Below are 23,100 nucleotides of genomic sequence, written 5' to 3' on the forward strand. Positions count from 1 at the left end.
GGGAACCAGAAAGTTTTGTTCATGGGTTCCATGTTGGCCTCACATATGGATGCCCACCAGGGTCAGTGATGGGACCAGAAGAGGCCCCATCTGGATTTGTATACTGCACATACTGCCTAGATGGGACCCATGTGAGATTAGGGTGAGCTGTAACTATGAGGCTCATTTGGGAAGCCCAAATGGATCCCAGTAACAACCCACTCAGAGCTCATGACCACCTCACCTAGTGAGCCTCACATGAGCATGTTGGCTGGGTAAATCCTACAGCAAATCCCATTTTTACCTGTTTTTTAGGCCTGCATTCACTTAACAGTGTGTTTAATGTTTTTGATATGAGCGAATCTGGTGTAATCTGGCAAAAAGCAGAACTGTCTTACCCTTAGACTATAACCGCTATAAAAAACATGGCATACATGGCAAACAAGGAGATTTGTGGGAGTTAATTATGCAAGCTAAGTTTAGACAAGAAACTGCTTCTATGCTAAACACTATTTATGTTATGAAGATTTGATTCCGAAAATACAGCACAAAGCACCTAATCTACAGATATTAGCTGGACATAGCGTGTGTGTGTGTGTGTGTGTGTGTGTGTTGTCAAGAGCAGAAAAAAATGAAAAGAAAATTAAAAACAGTAATTAATTGAAAAAAAAAATCCTGTATTTCTGCCAGCAAATTATCCAGAAGGCGGTTTGTCTGAATAAACCCATTAAAGTGTGTAATCTCTTTTCTTTCAGCTACACTGTTTTCAAGCCCACCAAAATGATTTTTCTAATCAAAACTAATAGAAAAAAAGTATTGCACCCCTCCCACCAGCCATCAACAGACTGTCCAGTTCACTTCTTCAGACCGGACTGTCTCCACTCATTATTCATGACGCCGAATTGTAATCGTGAGCAGCAGCTTCGTGATTGATTCTGAAAACAGAACGATAACTTTACACCCCAGACAGTGGGATGGAAAAGCACACGTAGCCTTTTTTTTTTTTTGAGATATGAAGAAGCAGGTTCTATCCCCTCTCTTTGAAGAGGAGGGAAAAGAAAAGGTGGAAAGAAGCCTACACCATCTACACCATGGATGTGTGGGAATAAGGTGTGACCCGATCAAGAAAATCAGAGGTGATAACACTTGTTGCCTAGCAACACTCCTTTAACAGAACGGCAACTTCAAACAATGCCATGCTGCGGCCAATTTCTTAGTCGAAATAGGGAAGACAGCAGGTCTTTAGGCACATTCCTTTTGTAGCTGAGATGAATTTGCTGAGAGGAGGTTCTCCTAAGACAGGTCTCACGAGCCGTCTCTGTTGCACGTCAAACATCTGCACAGATCTCCTCAAATGTCTGAAGCTTGCACATGCATGCCATTAAAGTCTCCCAAGGCATATGCACATGCATATTTATAAAGGTAGCAGGGTAATTATTTCACATGTAGAACATCAAATAAATAAACAAACAAAAAAAGCGAGCACTTTTTGTTCTGTTGCCCTTTGGTAGGTTTTGTACTATATACTATAGTATAAAGTAAAAGCATAGTGCCATTTTTAGTCTTTAACATGTATTTATATCAGAGTGCATGTAAAAAAAAGGACATTCAATGCAATATAAGGACTACCATTAGTTTTATCATTATTGTGGTATAGTTAATATTATTGCTAACATTATCATTTTTAACTGACACCCACTGCAACCACACGAGTTTGATTGTACATCCTGGATTTATGCCTTTTTGCTCAGTGTATGATCTGATTTGATGGTAAGCAAATATAATAAAAAAAGGATCAATGCGAGCAAATCTACCTGATACATACAGCTGTTTAAAAATTGCAAACATTGGCATTCAGCTACTTTTAGTTGCACCTGTTGCTGACACAGATGTGCAAATGTAATGCACAGATGTGCAAATACCCCCCCCCCATAACTGATCTGTGGAGCAGTGGAACTGTGTTTTCTAGAATGATGGTTGGTGCTCCATCCAATACATCTGAGATAAGTTGGGGAGTTGGGGATGAGCTGGGGTGGTGATGCAACAGCCTGAGCTCACTAACGCTCGTATCGCTGAATGCAATCAAATCCTCACTTTTCTTTCACATCCCAAAGGTGTTCTATTGGATTCAGATCCAATGACTGGGAAAACCACTAAGGAACACTGAACTCTGTCATGTTTGTGAAAAAAACTGTTTAGGAGGCTTTTGCTTTGTGAGATGGTGTATTACCATGCTGAAGACCAGCCATCAGAATACTAGAAAGCAACTTCACAGGAGAGAGAAAAAAACTATTTTTAGAGGAAGTCAATGTAAAAAGATTTGACTCCAGCTACTTTTGGAGCATTATTGGTCCATTTAGCACAAAATGTGATACATCTAATTATGTCACAAGGTGAAAAATGGCAAAAACAGAAAATGTAGCCGTAGGCTGTTGCCATAAGGCAACAGTTTTCTTCTGCCTTATTGATTTGTTAACCCATAAAATCTAAACTTACATTTATTACATTTATCAAAATATTATTACATTTTTTTAAATTCATTTGTTAAATTTTACATTTAGGACAGATCTGGGAGATGCTCTTATGCAGAGTGATTTACAACTGAACTATGTTACAAACAAATATACTGTTAAACTTGTTTAAGCACTCTACACTTACTAATGTAGTATAATGTGCCAAACATTATGCTTGGTAGAGTTGGCCGAAAAATAATTGTTGCCATATGGCAACAGCATGCAGCAAAGGGTCGAATAAAAGTAAAATGCATAAATAAATAAATTAACAATAAGAACTATTCTTCAGAATTGACTATAAATGTAAATACATACCAAAACTATGACTGCATCGTGTAACGGTCCGTCCGTTTGGAGAGTCTCAATGTCGTCTTCAATGAGGTAGTCCCACTCCACTCCGAGGTCGATGAAGTTGTGAGACCTAACGTCCTCCCCTTTACCATTCAGGATGTAATGTCCTGTGGCTTGGTTCTTCACAGCTGCAACCAATGACCAGTGAGAAACCTTCACACCGTACATGTACTAGAAAAAATGTCATTTTCCTTCACTTCCCAAACATGTTTTTCATAACTCATGAATTTTTAAGAGGCTTTCTAAATGCGCAGCTATCAGTAGTTTGTTATTGCCACTACTAGAGAGCGCAGCAGTGACGTGAAGGGTGAAGGTGCCACGGCACTTATTCAGTGGCACTGGGAAGTAATGATGCACTCTGGGCCAAGGACAGTAGAGTTGAGCATCTGACTGAATGTCAATGGAGATTACTGCTGCAGAAAGACGTCAAGTGAATCACCATTGCTATCAGCCAGTAAATGTCACTGCAATGGAAAGCGCAAGAGCACTGGAATGGTGCTCTATTATACTACTGTGTGTTAGTCTAGTACTCTAAAGCCAGTCTATACAGCAGTAAAAAAATCACACCAAATAGAAGCTGCTGTGTTATTTCACAGACATGCAAGCAACATGGGTGCAATAGGTTTGATTAGTTAAAATTGAAGGGCTGGATTTTTAGTTTTAGAATTTGGAACTACCCAGTCAACATCCCTGCTCATGGGTGGAACGCGGGCTAGGTGGGTTCCAAGTGGGCATGGGCTCTGAGTGGGTTTGTACATACATTTCTACAGGGACCCAGTTGGGATTTCCAAATGAGCCCTTTTGTTACAGCCCACCTTAATCTCACACAGGTCTCATCTAGGCCCTGTGTGCAGTGTACATGCTTAACCCCTACTGGTCCTGGTCATCCATATGTGAGGCCAACATTCTGGTTCCAAGTTGGACTAGGTTAGCTGGGTAATAAAAGATACACACATGTTCAGATGAACTCTTGAATTGAGGCTTTAGACAGTTTTGATATTGTAACCTAATAATTGCAAATACACCCCCAGCTACTTACAGGCTAAATACAGTATCGAGCCACACATTTGCTGGAATCAAATCTCATTAAATATTAAGAAAGATTCAGACTCTGTGTGAATACTGAATGGGAGACTGTTAGACAATGAAGAATATTTTGAAATGCAAAGAGAAACCTCATTAATTAATTACAGACTAAAGCTAACGGTGATAAGGTGAAATGGACTAAAAATCACAAGTCTTCAAACTGAAGACTCACAAAGTGGTCAAGGAACCACTATCAAGGAGAAAAACCCTTGTGGACTGTGTCAAAGTCATGGAAAAAAATCCTTCTTTCTTTAATTAAAATAAGTTTAGGATTAATTAAAATGCAGTCTTCGCATTATAATTCTCCACTTTGGTTGAGGAAAAGGTTTGGAATGACATTCTGGCTCATGAATACTGACTGCTGGTAATTGCAAACCCCATGGACTTTGAGAGCTCTAAGGTGTAAATTCAGCAAATTTGTCTTTAGCTATTTATCTCACTGATCTTTTCAATTACTGCGAAAACCATGACTGAGAATAGGAAGGAGACAAAAAACCCTCAACTTGAACAGGGCATGAGGTGCTTGTGCAAATTTGGAATAAATATGTCTTTGGGTGGTGTGAAATGATCATCATGAGCACAGCTAAATCTCTCAACTAGCCAAATAGACAGTAAACTTTGCATGATGGAATGATGCAATTCAATTTATGCAATGAGGGATGGGGAGGAAAGCATGGTGTGAGATGACACAAATGAAATGACTATGGAGCCACCAGGGTTCCTCAGTGCTGGTGCGATATTGGTGGAAATGGACTGATTTCAAGGCTTAGTGGGTATGTAAAAAGGTCAGCATGCTTTTGATTTCCAGGTCAAAGAACCATTGAGGACACTTACCAAGAATGTGAGGGGAGGCCTCATGTTCTTGGATGACCACATGTCTAGTCCCAGGGGGGATGAGGAACATCTTTAGGTAACCTTTGCATCAGAGCGAAACGGCAACAGAAGCAAGGGCGTTTCCGGGGAAGGAGGAAGGAGGAAGACAGCAGAAGCAATTTGTGAGCAAAGGAAGGCTAATGTCTGGTTGTTCTTTGCAGAGGTGGACATCCTGGGGTTAGAAGGCACAGTGTTCGTTCTTACTGCTAGGCTCTAAGAAAGCTCGCAGTGTTGAAGAGTCACTACCACGGCTGTCCGGCGAGCTAGACTGCGCAAAGCCTAGGAGAGAAAGTTATCTAAAAAAAAAGGTGAGTGAAGGTTCTCCATTCAGATTTCATCTTTACTTCAGTAAATCTCCTAAGCAGAAGCTTTGACATTTACAAGAATGTTTCTAAAGCAGTTCAGCCAGAGTCAAGCAAGATGTTGACCTAAGAAGAGCAGTTGAGAACTTGCCCTCATTGACAAATGCATGATGGAAGCTGAACGGAGGAACCTTGAGCCACTTTTCAACACTCTAGAGGAGTCAAAAGCTCTAAAGGCACTAAAATTGCCTCCGGTTCTACTGCGGATGTCCATGCCTCTGCAAAGCATCACACCACTCACCAAGAACATTTCTAGGATCGTCTGTTTTATTCAGATACACGTGACGTGCTCCTTTGGGCAGTGAGAAGGCTCCCCTCGTCTTCCCTTTGGGGGATAAGAAGCGACTGTTACATCAGTTTTTTTGTACTGCACTCTTTTGCCATTGACATAGGAGTGTTTTCTTAGAAGTTGCTAGCAGCGCAGGGTCTATCTGGCTGATGACCACTGAGGTGCTGTTTGTTTTAATGACAGGGCATGCCATGGGGCTCTTGCCGAGAGATCTGCCTAATCTCAAGAGGGTTCAGGTGAGGTAGCAGAATTGGACTACTGGAGAACTTGAAGCAGGAGGGGAGAAAAAATGAAGCAATGAGAGGCTCATACTACGGCAGTAATGTGGAGGAATACAAATGGGGACAGGTCAACAGTGCACAGTATGTGTAATGTGGATCTTACATACTGCAATATTGCGATGACCTTGCTTAATTGGGGGTTGGGGCCAGAGGTCATTTTCTTTACACGTTTACACACCTTTAACCTGTTTTGTGTTATGGATCAATATAGTCTAAGAGATGAAGGGGACACAAAAGGTGCTTTGGAGCAATAGCAAACTTTTAGTTCCCTTTTAGTTCCCTAAAGCGTCTGTCAGATTTTGTATTTGAACCGAAAGTGGTTCTTTTAGGGCTTTTTGGCAGCTTTATTTTCCCGCCAGATCCAGGTCATCTTTTATCTTATTCACCTACATGGAAGCTTACCAGTCAATGGCAAAGAAAGCATTACAAAAGGGGAGAGAAAAGTGAAAGATTAGGTAACACAGAATACTTGCAGATTGTGTTTTCCAACAAAGGGATTTCTTTTTGGCATCTCTTGCTTAACTGTTTCCCTGTTAAAAAAGTGAGTAATGCACGTTAACACAGTGTTAGAGATGTGTTACAGTATCAACTTCGCTCATGCCACATTCAATTCAGCAGTAGTAAGTCACTTACTGTGCCGTCCTCTACGACCAGTTATTAAGATGACGTCAAGACACATTATCCACAAACAAACAGTCGTGCTTTTTCATGACCTCTTACACAAAACGCAACATGCTGTCACATGCCATTTTAGGCTAACTGCTAGACAGAAGTTGGGCATCGAGAATGCCAACATGCAAATTACGTCCAGTGTTAAACAACCGAATCATTCAAGGTCAATGCTAACGAGAGAGTTTCACATTTTGAATGGCAAGCTAGTCATACAGTCTTCATCCAGTTACGAGTTAGAAACTCACATTAAGTCAGGAAATGTACCAAGAAGCAAAGAATCCCATATGTTTTTATTTTCTTTTTGCATTCGTGTTAGAGGCCATAGGGCAACAAATGCTAAAAAAAAATCAATTTCCATTGGCGTAACAGTCCAGAGATCTGTGCAGGAGTTGTGTCGCTATGTCAACACTTGGGCTATGTCTTAAGACTTTAGAGTCAATAATTGAATAATAATAGAATGGCCCTGGAGTGCAGGTGGAGCTCGAGAACAGCTGGCATGATTATGGGGACGTATCCATAAATGAATAGGTTTCTTTTTGTAATTTAGCACAAGGCCACATGGTTGATGTTAATCGTGGCCTTGCATGACTGGTGTGGTATTAATTAATACAGCTTAAAATATCCACTTGGTTTTAGAAGGCTATTTTAATGGAGGCCTATTATTTTAATGGAGCTGGAGCTTTAGATAAGTAGCAAGCCCTGTAATCACTCCACATTGCATTTACGATGGCTAATGTGTATGCGGTGCTTGATGGCACTTCCGGAGCCATTGTAAAGCCTGTCAGTGCGCTGCATGTATACTGTTCTGAATAACTGAACACTGTAGTGTAAAGTTGAACTTAGTAGTAGAAGACGAGGGAGGGGGGCTTCTAACATACTTTTTCTCTGGCTGACAGAATTTTTGTTTTTTAAATTTTGCGTTTGCATAAAAAAAAAATCTATGCAAATGTTTTATAGTAGGTACACACAATTTTAAGTATTGTTTTATAAATACATGCATTGTTAAGTACTTCATTAATGTAACTTTAATGGATCAAACACTCCTTTAAATTTACAAATGAGCATTTTTTATTGTAAACACCCACAAATTTACGTCTAAACAAACGCAACAAAATTGCCTATTATTTCTAATATCTGATCTGATATTTATTTTTCATTTTACACCCAACTACAAAATCCAACTAGAAAGGATTAATTATGCTCTCTTTGTAAAATGTGCAGTTGGTCATGGTTCTATGAGTATTGTTGATGTTCATTATGTGCCCAGAAAAGCACATTTTTACATATTGGGCTAAATTCATGAAACTAGGTGATAGCAGTGCTACAGCACTATGCTGTATTTTACGGCCAAGAAATCCACATGTTAATGAGCTCATGCATATTAATGACCAACACTCCACCTATTTGGTTGCCAAAATGGACAGAATATCTCACAATAAGAGCAACAGATTCTAATAAAACAAACAGAAGTTCTTTTTGGATTTGGAGAAGCACAGAGCAATGGATAAAGAACATAACTAACAACAATAATAATAATAAGTAAAAAATATAGCTACAATATGCTATCAAATGTTACAGCAACTTCCATGTGCTGTCATTGAAGCAGCAAGACACTGCAACTGTGCTGAATTTATGGACTAAATGCTTTTCAATTCTGACAGAACAGCAGAATCACCTCTCTGTAATTATGTTTTTTTTTAGGACTGGGTAAGCTTTGTTTAAAACCATTCTGTATTATTGCACTATAAAACCCCTCTCGAAAAAGCCAAGCTGGACTCAACTACAGTTGTGATGTTTGTTTTGTCTGGTCTAATGTAAATAATATAAATATCGTCATAATGCCCAGCCCAAGTCCAGACTCCACCAAACTATGCTGCAAGTAGTTTGCCACTGTTTCTTCTGCATTTTCTTTTACCTTTTGACATTTTTTAGTCAGCTACCAGTCATGTGTACTTTTCAGGGTTTCAGGGTAAGGATATTTTATCTATATAACTATCTATAGCTATATCAAAATGATGCTAATGAATATATAAGGACATTAAAAGTAGTCCTAACAAGCTTAACAACGAGAAAGTTCATTATTATAATATAAGGTCTAAAGAAATAGCTTCAGGCCACTACAAAGCTCTGGTCCTTCAATGTATCCTTCTTCAAACAGAGGACAAACAGTGGGAGACCAACACTTGAGGGACCAGAGCCAATGTTTAAATGGCTTAAGTTTGCTTCAAAAAGAAGCCTTTTTTTCCTACTGTCTCAAATGTTCACAGAAACCTGAGGCAGGTTTTAATTCCTGTATGTTAAAAAGAGTTCATTAGTTTTTGGTTCTTTTTAATTCCACACTGAAATGGTCATTACTGTCAGAGTCAACACAGCGGTGGCTTTGAACACTAAGCTAGAACTATTGCTGTAATATTACAAAGGCAGGGTCAGATATATAACTGACTTTACAAGTACTATCTGAATATCTGAGGGGGTACAACAATTTTAGGCGAGCACATTCAAAGTTACATGCTCAGGGACAACTTTATGATTTTCTGTAAGAGTAATTACCTCTCAGCTTGCAGAAATTACTGTTGTTTTGCTATATTATTTAAATAATTCCATAATTACAGAGTTATGTAAGCACTCACACTGACATTCAATTTACATTCATCGGCAGAGCCTACAATTTTAATATCAACAGATGACAATTGTGGCAGAAATGTACTGGAGTTTCTTTCTTTTTGCAAAGCAAGACTGTAAACACAAGTAGGCATGGAACTATGGGACGATGCAGAGGATGGATATTTTTCATGCAACTGTCAATTTGTATAATGTAGAAATTGCGGCTATATCAACCTGCGATAATGTTAGAGTCGCAATGCAGATATTTTGCATTCAATGCAGATGCTGTGGTAGGCTTTTTGATTTGGTTATGTGTGCAACCAACGTACTCTTAAATACGCGGACGACCCAAAGCAGACATATATGGACTGGCAACATGATAAAACATCATCAGGAAAATGATCTCCATTTATATTCATGATCAATTTCATGAATTATACATGATGTCGAGTTCATGCCCTGATGCCGACATGTTTCCCAGCAGTGGATGTGGAGGGTGAGGGTACACATTTGATCCGCTTGAAAAGGGCTTATTCCTTTTAGCCTTGTTTTTCATCAGGCAAATATTCTTTACAAGCACTGCAAAACAGACAGGCTTGTCCTTTTCTGATGAATATGCAAATCACTTTCTCCATGGGTGACGGTTAAGTACCTCTTATGCTGCCACAGAGCTTCGGCACTCCACTATAACAACACCTATGCATATTACATATGTGCATACACATGCGGAAGCGCTGCTGAGTAGATGAGGTGCAACTCTAGGCCTCGAAATGCTGAATAAAGTTCTAATTAGAGTCAGCCAAAGAACAATGAGTGTGTGCTTTTGCCGACCTAATACAATAAAAATGTAATCATTTCTATTGAGATTTGACACTGTTTTATAACAGCCAGACACAAGCTCTGAATGAAGCAAATTACAGCTAATTACTTCTTATCTCTGAATGAAGGTATAGCACACTATTTAAACCATTTATCTTGGCATAAAAAGTAGTTTTACGGGAAAAAACTGTAGACCACACTAGAGCAGACGCAGGTAAACAGTAATAAATACAGAAAACAGTATTTATATACAGTAATATTGGAGAATTTAGAAAGATCAGGTGTTGGATGAGAACTCTAAATAATACCAGACGACCATGGAGAGACTTTCTGTATTTGTGTTATTTATATTTATTCTCATATTAGTGTTTTACTATTAGTGTTTTTTAGTAAATGAACACTTACTGCACAGGGGTGAGTTTCCCAAAAGCATCTATCTTCACAAATAATGAACCAACTAACGAAGGATAAAGTCTACGAGAGATTCCCGAACAGCCATAAACTGACACTAAATGAATAACGTTTAAAGATACGCAACGCTACTCTCACTTTTGCAAAAACAGTCCTTTATGGAATCAATAGTGTTTTTTCTATGATATCACTCAAACCATCACCTAGTGTTTCACTGTGTGATGAACAGCAGAAAACACATTAGGGTCTCGGTTTTTAACTGTTCAGAGGCAAGAGTCTGATGAGTCTGGTTTTCAGCGCGTCAGTGGCTACCTTCAGAGTAACGTCCGTTGCCAGATAAAGAGAGACTCTCGATGCACTTTGGTCCAGATTCAGCTGATGCAGTGACCTTTGATGTTCGTTAGAAATCAGAAGGGGACTGTTGGGTTGCAGGGCCTCAAAATCACTCTAAGGATACATATGGGATCTATTTTGGTCACAGCCCATGTCACTGCATTATGGCCGCCAAGCCTCATTACTAGGAAAGGCACAGCAGCCAGCAGAGAGCGCTGTAGGGTCTATTAGAAGAGAAATTCTACACGTGCTTCGGTGCATCCGCGAGTTTTAAAAATTGGCATTTTAACTTGGACCAAAGTCTCTATCCTTAAAGCTCGTCTCAACTTGCTATCAAGTACATTCATCTGAGCACATGAACAAAACTCAATATAATAACCAATTATTTAACAGATCTGCAGGAAAGATTGCTACCGATTAACCCATTGTTTCTCTTCTTACATATATTACAAATGAATTATTATAATTATTATTATAATTATTATTATTAACACTACATTCTTAATAAAAAATACAGATAAGGTTAAAGAGGTTTTCCTGGGTTGGCTGCTTTTAACCCTATCCTATACAGCTACATCTGCAGATTTCTGGAATTCTGTAAAACTTTCATTAGTTTCACAATTAGTTGTGAAAGTGCTATACACTTTTAAAAATGAATTTGATGAAGTTAGATCTGTGTGTTCAGTCTTGTTTTGCAGGAAGAATAAAAGCATTCTTTACATTTTATACTGTTTCCAGTAAAGTTAGACGAGCTGAGCCTTTCAGTTGAGTAACTACTCAATTAAATATGCAATTATCTAATTACGTTAGACCACTATAGCAATACAATCAACTCTCGACTCAGAAGGGATAACATGAGAGCTCTGAGGAGCTGCATCTTTAGATGATTCACAGGAGCACCAAAAGGCCAGCCTCCTGCACTTGCCAAGTCCTCAAAAATGTGTGAGCAGATCTGTGGCATGAGCAGACATGTGAGCTTGACCCTAAAGCCAAGACACAGCTTCAAAACACAGGAAAAAAACCCCACAGTGGCTGGACTGTTTTGCCAACAGGGAGGAGAAGGAGCAATAGAATGATTGTTCATGGGAAATGAAAGTGATTAGGGTCATACCAGCTTTCTTGGGGGTTCTCGTGAAGGTTCCTTTGACGGTTCTGCAGTGGGAGTTATCCCCTCCACACACTCCACACTTATCTTCCACCTTGTTGGAGCCGATTTCTCTGTCACAGCCCACTTTCTGAAAAGAGGGAGAGAGAGATTGAGAGAGAGAGAGAGTGAGGAAGTTAACAGGGAAGCAGAAAGAGAGAGGGCAGGCAGAAATGAGACATCGGCCAAGACACTTGTCTTGAAGCCTCTCGTCACTTTTGTCTCAGACGCCTATTATTAGTCCCAGTAGACGCCAATGTCAGGACACTGCAGCTCTAGTTGTGATTATTTTGCTCTTTGTGGGGAAAGAAAAGACAAATGTCCTGGTTAAAACCACACAAAAAAGGTTGTAGTCTGCTATATTTTTCGCGGAGGCACAGACTCTGGTTCTCCCAGAGAGCTTTTTCAGAGCTTCTGTGCATTAGCTGAACTTTTACAGGTGATAAGCACTTCCACAAACTGCTTATTTGCCCGTTTTATCCCACAAAAACGTGATTATTTCAGTCGCTGTCTCTCAAAAATGAGGAAAAAAATGACACGGTTTTATTATTTCATTCAGTCTGTCAAGGAAAAAAAATTGTGTGAGCTTCCATCAACCAGCGCAGAAATAGTCCATTATTCAAACAACACTATCAGTTTCCGCATAGCGCTCATTTATCCCCCGCAGCCATTTCTGCAGTGGCGGGTAAATGCGGTAATATGAATATATTGATATCAATACCACAGTCTTCTTTTCAGGCTGCTTTTGTGGGGGATTTTTTTATTTCTCTTCGTGACAAGCTGTTAGAGACGCTGTCAACATTTCGGGCAGGTGCTGTCAGGGGAGTTTTGGCTGTTTCTGTGAAGCTGCAGCGCTGTAGGGTTTGAGAGGATAGTGGCTGTCAGCGGCTTACCACACACTCTCCCCGCACACAGATGCTGTAGGGATCCTTGTAGGAGCACCTCGTTCCGTCGTGCACCAGCTGCTTCATGTACGCCACGTCGCCCGTCTCCTTGGACTGGCAGTAGAGATGACATCTTTTGTTGGCTGAAAGACAGTAGGAGGAGTTGTTTAATAAAGCCACATACAATAGACACAGTTTAATATTTAACAGAATTATTACATAACTTTCTGCAGCTCCATCCCCAGTGATGTCCCAGCCATCCATACATGGGAGTCCATAAGAGAACAAATGGGCTCCCTCTACCCCCATTTACTCACTCAACACAATGCTAGATAAGGAGGTTAGTGTTCTCCTCCAAGCGTGTTGAGCTGAGGTATACACTCTTAAAAAAAATAAAAGTGCTACAAAGGGTTCTCCAAACAATGCTAAAGGGCATTTTTAGACTTTTCCCATATACACAGGTCTAGAGGAAGAGCTCATTATCGCTGTTTTGCTTCCACATAGAGGAATTTCTAATTAAAACTAATGCATTTACTTTGCATTTATGCTAAATGGTAAGACCTAGGTTCATCTGTTTATTGCTTTTCCTTATTTTGCATTCAGAGCATTTCATCATGCAGAAACACCTGTAATCAAGGAACTGTTCTCATCGGAGGTTTTTGTCCCCAAGCAGGCGTTGAGTTGAAGCAGTCACATGACCATGAACCAATCACGCAACCTCACACACAGCGCTGGGAGTAGTCAGTAGTCAGCTCAAAGCGAACCCCAGAGATTGTTTCTTGAAAACACACTTGACCAAACGTGCCAAACTCTCAGAGCAAGCGCTCCCGGGCCCAGAAACGAGTTAGTATAGTGTGAAAATGTCCATAGATAAAACACTTTTAGTGTACAGCCCTATTTGGATGGGATTACATTTACGCCGGGGTCCTGGGGAAATTCTCTCTTTTATTTACCGTCCGGATCGGCTGTGTCTGTGTTTTTCTCCTTTGTCCTCTGAGAAAATTACAAGCTGAATTGCCTGCTGTTATTCACTGAACTCAGCTGTGCTCTGATAATTTAGTTCCTGTGATTCACATCTCTGTGATTTTCCAGACAGATGTTGGCCACATGCAAGTATCTACTAGATCCTCTAGTACATATTAAATACTTCCTGAATCGTGAAAAGAAACCAGTTTTTTTTTAGAAGCCAGTTTTTCTTTGAACATTTGGATGCAAATGATTTGTTGTGATTTTACTGTCATCTTTTATTATTCTATTATTATTATTATTATTATTATTATTATTATTACAGATGACCCCCTGATAAACAAATCCAATCCATATAGTGCTTAGGACGAACTTTTATTAGAAAACAACAACCATAATAAATATCCCAAATTACTGCAATCAGCTCAAATAATTATTATCAAGCATTATTACTTTATTTATTTATTTATTGTTTATTTTTTCCCAAGCTTCCCATTCACTCCCACTGGCCAAAACACTACAGTGCTGTCTTGATACTATAAGCTTTCTGGTATAACAAAAATAAGTATGTCCATATGTTAACATTACTATGTTAATGTTTACACCACACATACTCGCAGCAGACTAATGCATATAGACTATCCATCCAAATGTTTGTGACACCCCTTCTAATTCAGCTACTTTAAGCTGCACCCATTGCTGACATTGATGTGCAAAGTTACACACAGCTTATCTAGTCCCTGCAGAGAAGTACTGCCAGTATTGTGTTCTCACTTTTGAGATGAGTTGGGGAGTTGGGGATGAGGTGGGGTGGTGATCATCCAACGCCCTGACCTCACTAATGCACTTGTAGCTGAATGCAAATAAATCCTTACAGCAATGCTCCAAGAGCTAAAATCTAATAGAAAGCCTTCTTCCCTGAACAGTAGAGACAGTTACTCTACTCTACAAAAGCAGGATAAACTCTTTTTAATATCCTTAATTTCAGACGAAGCAATGAATCTACTTATAGTCTATTATAGACACATTGTTTGAGGCAGTGTGTGACAGTCTAGGCATGTAGTGTTCCCCGTACAAAATAGTGAGGTAAAAGCGTCCATTTCTTGTTAGCTTGAAGTGAACACTGGCAGAGCACAGCACAGGCCGGTCCAACCCTATACCCTGTTTTCACATAGGACAGATCAGATACACATTGGAGATCAACACCGACAGTGAGCTGGCATTGTTTTATAGCTAGAAGGAAAGTGAACTTATCGATCGGTAAGCTGGGGTGAGTCTTCATATGCTTGCTTTCTGTTTACTAAGGGTCAATATGGACCATCAACGCACGTCAACCACAACATTCACAGCAACCTTAGAGTTACATGTCTTTTTGCAAATTCTGTTTTCATATGTGACTCCTTTGGGTTCAGACAAATTAATCTAAGCTGTCTGTATAGATTTCCACCTTATTAGATATGACTGCCATGCAAAGGTCAACTGAAGTACAAGTTAAAATCAATGTACAATAGAAGTTTGACATGCCACTAGGGAACAGTCCCAAAAAAGGTATTATAGGGTCATTGATAATCTTATAGATGAGGTAAAGCTGTGGGTGCCACCAATGTATCTACTGTGAGACAGCCCAACACTACTGCAGTAGGCCTGATTGGGCTGAAAGTGCTTGTACCCCGTGCATTGCCATTTCTGGCTATATTAGTTCAAATTAGTAAAATTGCACTCATTTCTTCTATTCTACCTAGAAACAGAAATGTGGTACCATTGCTTTGACTCTAAATTTGTAATATTTCAATAAGCTAAAACTGAGAAATGATTAATATAAATTTAACCACACATTTTTATTACCTTCTAAGAGTTCACGTGAGAATTTTATGGCAGGGCCCTCTCTTAAATAGTAAATCTCAAGGGATCTGCTTAGTGAAAACTGATGAATACGCATTTCAATCAGTGGTGGTGATAAACTATATAAAAATGTAAAATGACCACGTATAAAAATAGGTACAAATAATAGCCGGGTACAAAAAAAAAAAAAAAAAAAGAAGTCCTGTTAGGTGTAAGCATCATGGCCTTTTCACCATCTGAGCAACACATTACATTTGAAAGCTCTTTTATCCCCAATGACCAGTGGTCAAAAACCTGCTGAGTAAATAGCTTTGGACACGAGGACCACCTGCATTAAGGCACTGCTGTGCTGGAGAAGCACAGGCTAAGGGGAAAGGGACATTTTTTATATGTGCGCCCAGGAGCAATCCATCAGTGTTATGTGGGAGGCTCCGTTTAAGACCTGGCTTCTGAAACTCGGCAGGCCTTGCGTTCGGCTAAAAGCGAGGTGAATGGAAGCAAACAAAAGCGTACAGATTAAAGGCCCGATAAAACAGAGGGGAGGAAAGGAGTGGGGCATGATGAAGAACGGCACAGAGCCTGAACTCTCGGCATGTGCAATAAGGCAACGCTGATTCTTTAAAGACCATTGCTTCACAATATTAAATAGGATGTACTTTTGCTACTTTTAACTGGCAAAACAGTGGATTTGTAGAGGCCGTAAATAAGCTGGACGATACGGTTAGTTAACGTAGTTAATTAACGTAGAGTTAATTTGCCACCATCTCTGCTGGCCAGTGCAACAAACCGGCGGAGGTCAATTCTCAGCATTTTCTACAGCTCATCTCCCTGCTTTATATTCTTACAGCAGCCCTCCTGCTTCTTGCTCAAAGGCCACCTACCAGAAGCTAAAACTTCAGCATTTTCTCCCATGACTGCCTTTTCAAACTACCTCAATTTGATGGCAGGTGTGCATGCTGTACAAAACACTCCAGGGCACAACCAATGAAAGGATAAGCTCTACACAAACACCTCTGCTGTAGGGTGGCATATGAGCCCTGCCTTGATCTTAACTTGTTTATTTCACATGTCATGTGGACTGTATGAAATTCCCAGTCCTGTAACTCACACATTAGCTTCTTAATAATTATAAGCCTTAGCCCTTTAAACCCTGTGTGCAGAATCATACTTCAGTTCTTCACTCTTGTAACTACATTACTGCCATAATAAACATACCTAGACCCTAAATTGGAATCATGTTGGAATCCTTAATATATGCTTAGCTAATTAATTCCCAGTAGTTTCTGCATCAGGATTAAAAACGGTGTCCAAAGGGATACAATCAATAACTTAGTCATAAATCTACAAAAAGGAAATGTGGACTCTCTAAAGGTATTCCATCTCACATATCACACACACACTCACCATCTGGATGCTCGTAGGGAAGCCAGTGGTGTTTAGTGTTTTGGTACTCAAAGTGCGAGTTACGGAGCTGACACTGCTGGGCCCTGAAGTCTTCAAAATGCTTGGGGCAGTCGTCCGTGTTGCACAGCTGGAACTCGTAGTTCACCCCTGGACAATCCTGACCACCATTAGATGGACTGTGTCACACAGCAGGAAAGGAAGGAAGACCAAAGTAAAAGACAGGTTCAGCAAATATTTCCTCTTAACATACAAAACAACAGTGAGGCTACTTCATTAACCTTTGCCATGTCAGGTCTTCTGAATAGTAATACATGTGCATCTTGAGTTGCATGTGTTCTTCCAGTCTTCAGCAGCCCGGTTTTGGTGAGCCTGTGCCCACTGCAGCCTCAGCTTTCTGTTTTTGGCTGTGAAACCTGACATGGTTTTCTACTATTGTAGTCCTTCCTTCTCAAGGTTGGAGAATGTTCTGTATCCGGAAATGCTTTTCTGCTCACCGCAGCTGTATTCATCTTTTTTTTTTTATTTTGACTTTATAGCTATAACATGTTTTATTTTATCTGTATCATTTACATTTCATATGAAAATTGACATTTCATATTATTATGAACTGTGTTTTGCATAACCTGTCTGATTTTACTTGCTTTAATTGCTTTCTAATGTTACTTTTATCATTTATTCAATTACTTTATAATTTTATAGCCATTACGTTTTGTATTTGTACTTATTCCTAATATTATGACTTTACTAAGTTGTGTTTATATCGATAGTTTCTTGCATGTGTTATTCTATTTGTGGGCGCAATGTTTACCCTTCTTTTCAAGTGCTCTGTGAAGCATTCTGAGTTGCCTTTCTGTGTGAAATGGGCTATACAAATAAAGATTATTATTAGTATTATTATTATTATTATTATTATTATTATTATCATTATTATGCCATTGATTGACTAGCTGTGGTATGACTGGCTGTGTGAAAGCTGAAGGTGTTTGTCACTATTTGTCCTGAATCCTAATGTCTCAGGTTGAGAGTATTTGTTTTTAAACATGGCAAAGGTAAACAACAGCCGGTTTGTACCACTAGTTATATGTTATGGATGCTATAAAAAAATAAATAAATAAATAAATTTTAAAAATCACATACGCTGGGTTGTTGCATTGCCGCGTCCTGAAGCGCACGCCTGTCCCACAGGAGCGAGAACACGAGCCGTACTTCGTCCAGGCTCCCCACGCTCCATCCTGCTTCACCTGGTTGGCGTTTTTCCACATGCAATGGCCTTTGTAGCACCACTTTAAGAGAATTAAGAGTCGCAATCACTTTAATGGTTAGGTACACTCACAAGTATGTGGAATTTGTTCTAGTGGAGTTGGTGCTTGTGTTAATGAACAACACAAAGTACAAATAAAGAGTTTAATTTCCAAACGCATTACTGTATTACACACACACACACACACACACACACACACACACAGTTAGAAAGGTGTTTTCATTCTCCTGTAAAGTTTGTTGTTTTTTTTTGCATTACTGCCACATTCAAACGGTGTCCACATTCATCCAAGTGTCCAAACACACTTTGTGTTTTTGTATGACAGAGAAAAAACACACACATATACTGTATGTCTAAATGTTTGTGAACACCTCTTCTAATAAATGCATTCAGGCTACTTTAAGCTACACCCATTGCTGACACAGATGTGCAAATGCACACACAAACAGCTTGTCTAGTCCCAGTAGAGAAGTACTGCCAATTCAATAGGACTCTCTGGAGCAGCTAAACATAAACCTATGGGCACCATGCTGTCTAATGCCAGGCAAGGGCTAGAGGGGTTTAAAGCCCACAGCATTAAGCTGTGGAGCAGGGGGACTGTGTTCTCTGGAATGATAGATGTGCTCTATTCAGTACTTTTGGGATAAGTTGGGAAGTTAGGGATGAGGTAGGTGGTGAGGATCCAACAACCTGACCTCTAGAACACTCTTGTGCTGAACAATATCAAATCCTCCCAGAAAACCTTCACTGGACGGTACTATATCTAGTACACTTAATTCTATCCCTCAGTAGAGAAATTACCTGACCCCCAACACACTATTGACTATACTTTACTATAGGATATTTACAGTAATACAGATTAGGTGGGATAGCACTGTGACAGCTGCAAATGGCCAAAGTGGGATTCAGCAGATGTTCCATGCAAGACGGCACAGAGATGAAAGTCAGGGGCCAACAAAGTGTTATGTGACACTGAAGTGTTTGGTTTTACCTTCCCGGGCGCACACTCTGTGCCGTCTAGTGGCGGTCCCTTTTTCGTCTTGCAGAAATATGGGTTGTCTGGGTGACTGCACCACAGCTGCTTGCAAGGATCAAATGTTCGAAACTGGGGGAAGAGAAATGATGCATTAGTTCCCATGGGTGGGTTTCGAGAAAGAAAGCGAGAACGAGAGAGGCACACAGAGAGATAAGGAGAGAGAGAACTGAGCAGCTTATGTCTCACTTCCGTTGGCCTTCAGATGGTCCTTTTCTGTAAGAAACCAGTCAGTGTGTGTATTTGATCAAAGCGGATTTAATTGATTCTCCCTCTCAAGTTTGCCCTGCCTGGCTTGGCATTGACAGGTCTGGTCTTCGCCCCGAGACACAGGCGTTTTTGATTTTCTACATAAAACACACTTCTGCACTTTTTAAGGTAAAATTACTATTTATTTGATCCTTTAACATATAACCATAAAAAACATTGAATGTGGTATGTGCTAAAGTAATAGAATATTGAATATGTTTTGTTTTATTTTTTAAATATGTTAAATTCAGAAAATCAATAGATATTGTGTTTAAAATATGCAGAATTACTTAATTAATTATTAATTATTTTCTTTTTCTTACTGATTTTTCAATTTACATTTGCTTACTAAAGAGGGTTTATTTAATGGTTTATTTGCAATTTCTTGGGCGATCTTATTTAACATTTTTAGTCATATGTGTGCTGTGTAGTAAATTCAGCAAACAGTGATAAATATTTAGTATTCATCTTTTAACATTTTGGTCATAAGTACATTTGACATGTTTATTCTTATTATACTTAATAAACCATGCACTTATTTCTGAACAAGTAAAATTCTACATTAATAATTCGTATTATTTATATTCGCTAAAGCCTAGTATGCAATACATTTTAAAAAATTACTTACTTAAAAACTGTAATTGAGTCGTACTGCTGCGATGTCATATGTTCACTCTCATCAGGTGCTGTATGAGTATATTTTCAGTACTTTTTTGTGACAATATTTTTTAACTTGTATTCTAATTTTGTCATTGTAGCTAAACACACAAACCAGATGGTAAGATCACTAAAGTTGTAGCATTAAAATTATTATGTTGAATTCTTACTAAAAGGATCAACAATGATTTGTGCTAAATTAAAAAGAATCTTGGTAATCAAGCTTGTTTTAATCTTTTTATGTGGCCAAATGTCATGCCTGCCCTTGTTTTGCCCTGACAAGTGCTTTCTCGTTTTGTATCTTGTCAGTTCTGGTCCCGCCTGTGCCTAAATGTTCACACCTGTACCCCGTTCCTTGCCACACCCTCTCGTTCCCTCCAGGTGTCCCTCGTCCTTTGTTGTGTATATCTACCCCTGTGTTTCACATTTGCCTTTGGTTGTCTTTCCTGTCAGTCAGTGGTTTGTGAATTCAGTGTTTCTTTGTTACCGTGTGTAGTTTGTCTGCCTCTAGGGAGTGTCTCCTGGTTACCTTGCTCGGTTTGTCTGCCTCTAGGGAGTGTCTCCTGGTTACCTTGCTCAGTTTGTCTGTCTCTAGGCAGTCTGTTACCTTGCTTTGTTTAGGTTTTCTTGTCTTGGTCTGTTCCATGCCTGGTTGGGTACATGTTCTTGTTTGTCAGGTTTGTATAGAAAGTCCCTTATCTGTAAATAAAGACCTGTGAGTATGTAGGCATCTGCGCCTGCTAAAAGGCCAGCAGTGCTAGCTGCCCCTTTCCCTATCCTGGCAGTGGCATCTGTGCCTGCTACCAGGCAAGCAGTGTCAGCTGCCCCAGTTTCTGTTCTGGTAGTGGTGGCTACTCCTACTACAGGTGTCCAAGATGGTGGAACCCCCTGTGTCCAAGACTACTGTGCCCATTGTAGGTTAGCCATGTGCTTCCTTTGCCTCCCCCTTTGCCAGCTCTGTGGGGTGGGGGCTTTCTAGTACATGGCTTTGTATCTTGCCAGTTCTGGTACCTCTAAGTGTTCACACCTGTACCGTTTCTTGCCACACCCTCTCATTTGCTCCAGTTGTCCCTCGTCCTTTGTGTATATCCACCCCTGTTTCATGCTTGTCTGTCTGTCCTTGCACATGGTACACATGTTTGTCTTCTGTCTTTGAGGTGTGCCTCAGTCAGCGGTTTGTACCTCACTCAGTTCATGTCTGTATCTAGTCAGTGTTACTTATGCTTTGTCCCTTTGTTTTGGTCTGTTCTACACCTTGTTAGGTTTGTATGTTGTTCCCTTGTTTGTTTGTATCCTGTTCTTACCTTAGTTCATGTATCTAAGTGAAGACCTGCAAGTGCTTCTGCCTCCACAGCAAGCTCCATGACACCAAGATATCAATACTTTATTCTCATTTTCTTCTATTAATAATGTGATAGCATGTAAGGTCACTTGAGTTGAATTGTTCTGATAAACAGTGCTTGGCAACTGCTCCTTGAAATAGTTCACATGCACATTCACATTTTTTTTTGTAAAAAAAACATAGCTCATCCTGCAAAAGGGTGACCTCATGGCTCTTTTGAAAGAGATGCTGTAGTGCACTGAAAGCCTTGCTACATTTGCCAATGGTGTCGTTTGAGCTTTGTAACTCATATGGCAGCAGATTTAAACCAGTAAAAAACAAAACACTAGGGGGCCTGAGGAAAGAGGAGCTGTAGGGGAGTGCTCACAGCAGGCTCATCTTGTTTACTTGTGTTTCTGACTTTGGTGACAGAATGCCAACCATCGTGCCATCTGCTCCACCAGGCTGCCAAGCCAGCGAGCAGGTGTGAAGATGCTGAGGTTTAGAGCAGGCGTTTGTTAGACATGTGGTGATGCATTGGGGAAGACACACTGGGGTATGGTCAACTGTGTTAAAATGTTGGTAAATCTTTTAATGAGAATTAAACTTTACTGTTCCTTTTTTGGTAAGGTTTTAATGAAACCCTTATGAGTGGTAGCAGGAGCCACTGGCTGTTCAGGCAAAACATCTAATGTTTCAAATGGAAACTGAAGTGATGGTAAGCTTGCGTTTGTTTTTTTTTGTTTTTTTTTTGTGGTTTGGTGTATTCTGCAACACTCTACATCAAGCTCATTGCTTGCATGGCCTGCTGACATTACTGGACGCAGTGACACTTTCTGTACGAGTGCATAATCTACTTCACAGTCGGGTGTGTTTTGTAAATGAATATGTATGTACAGACTGTAGTCCATCTGTTTCTCTGCATACTTTATTAGCCTCCTTTCAACCTGTTCTTCAATGATCTGGACCCCACAGCACCTCAGGGTAATTCTCAGCACTGCAGTGACTGAGATGGTGTAGAGTGTGTGCTGTGCTAGGACAAGTGGATCTGACACTGCAGTGCTGCTGGAGTTTTTAAAAACCACCAGTGTCACTGCTGGACTCAGAATAGAGTATTTATAAAACTCCATAGGCCCAAGAAGCTATTTAAGGGCTGAGACATTGGTCAAGGTTTTGAGAGCTAGAGCTCAGAGTGGCTCAGTGGTCTGATATGTTAGCACCAAGACGCAGGGGTTGCAAGTTCAAATACAGAGTCATGCTGCTTTGCCATCAGTTGCCAGTGTCTGAGGGTGCACAATTGGCTGTGCTCTTTCTGGGTGTGTGGATGGCTTTTCTCCTTTGACTCAGTGTGCCAGCTGCCCAGCAATGCCGCATTGGCAACAGTTAAAAAAGAAGCAGTGTAATGATGTAATGAACAGACTTTCAGTCAACTGTATCTTATGAGATCAGCTCATTCTTTACTAACCTAACTGTTTACAGAACAAGGCCAATTGTGCGTTCTCGGGGCCTCGGCTGCCTTGGATGGCTAGCAGCATGACCGGGATTTAAACCAGCGATCCTCCTGATCATGGGGACCGTGCCTAGTCGGGGCTCCTATGGTTGGATTCTTGGACACTCTGTCGGTTATATTAACATGAGCTAAGTACATAGAATGAATACATTTTTATCCTCCAATTATTCTAACAAACCATATCCTCCAACCCGACTGTAGCTTGGTTGCACCATGACGAATGTCCCCTGTGTCTGCAGCATTCAGGGCTTTTAAA

The 23,100-nt window shown here is 40.1% G+C and overlaps 1 protein-coding gene across 4 annotated transcripts in view; it reads right to left on the minus strand.

Moving 5' to 3' along the window:
• Nucleotides 1–23,100, minus strand: part of adamts3 (ADAM metallopeptidase with thrombospondin type 1 motif, 3) — a 201,006-nt gene that overhangs the window by 46,202 nt on the left and 131,704 nt on the right. For all 4 annotated transcript variants that reach the window (XM_072664961.1, XM_072664962.1, XM_072664963.1 and 1 more), the window contains 7 exons: nucleotides 19,066–19,179; nucleotides 17,951–18,096; nucleotides 16,814–16,989; nucleotides 12,611–12,744; nucleotides 11,685–11,808; nucleotides 4,764–4,844; nucleotides 2,808–2,971 (listed from right to left, as the gene is read on the minus strand). In XM_072664961.1, the coding sequence (XP_072521062.1) occupies nucleotides 2,808–2,971; nucleotides 4,764–4,844; nucleotides 11,685–11,808; nucleotides 12,611–12,744; nucleotides 16,814–16,989; nucleotides 17,951–18,096; nucleotides 19,066–19,179 (939 nt within the window). The remainder of the gene's footprint in view (nucleotides 1–2,807; nucleotides 2,972–4,763; nucleotides 4,845–11,684; nucleotides 11,809–12,610; nucleotides 12,745–16,813; nucleotides 16,990–17,950; nucleotides 18,097–19,065; nucleotides 19,180–23,100) is intronic.

Source organism: Salminus brasiliensis, chromosome 20, assembly GCF_030463535.1.
Source record: "Salminus brasiliensis chromosome 20, fSalBra1.hap2, whole genome shotgun sequence".
NCBI lineage: Eukaryota > Metazoa > Chordata > Actinopteri > Characiformes > Bryconidae > Salminus > Salminus brasiliensis.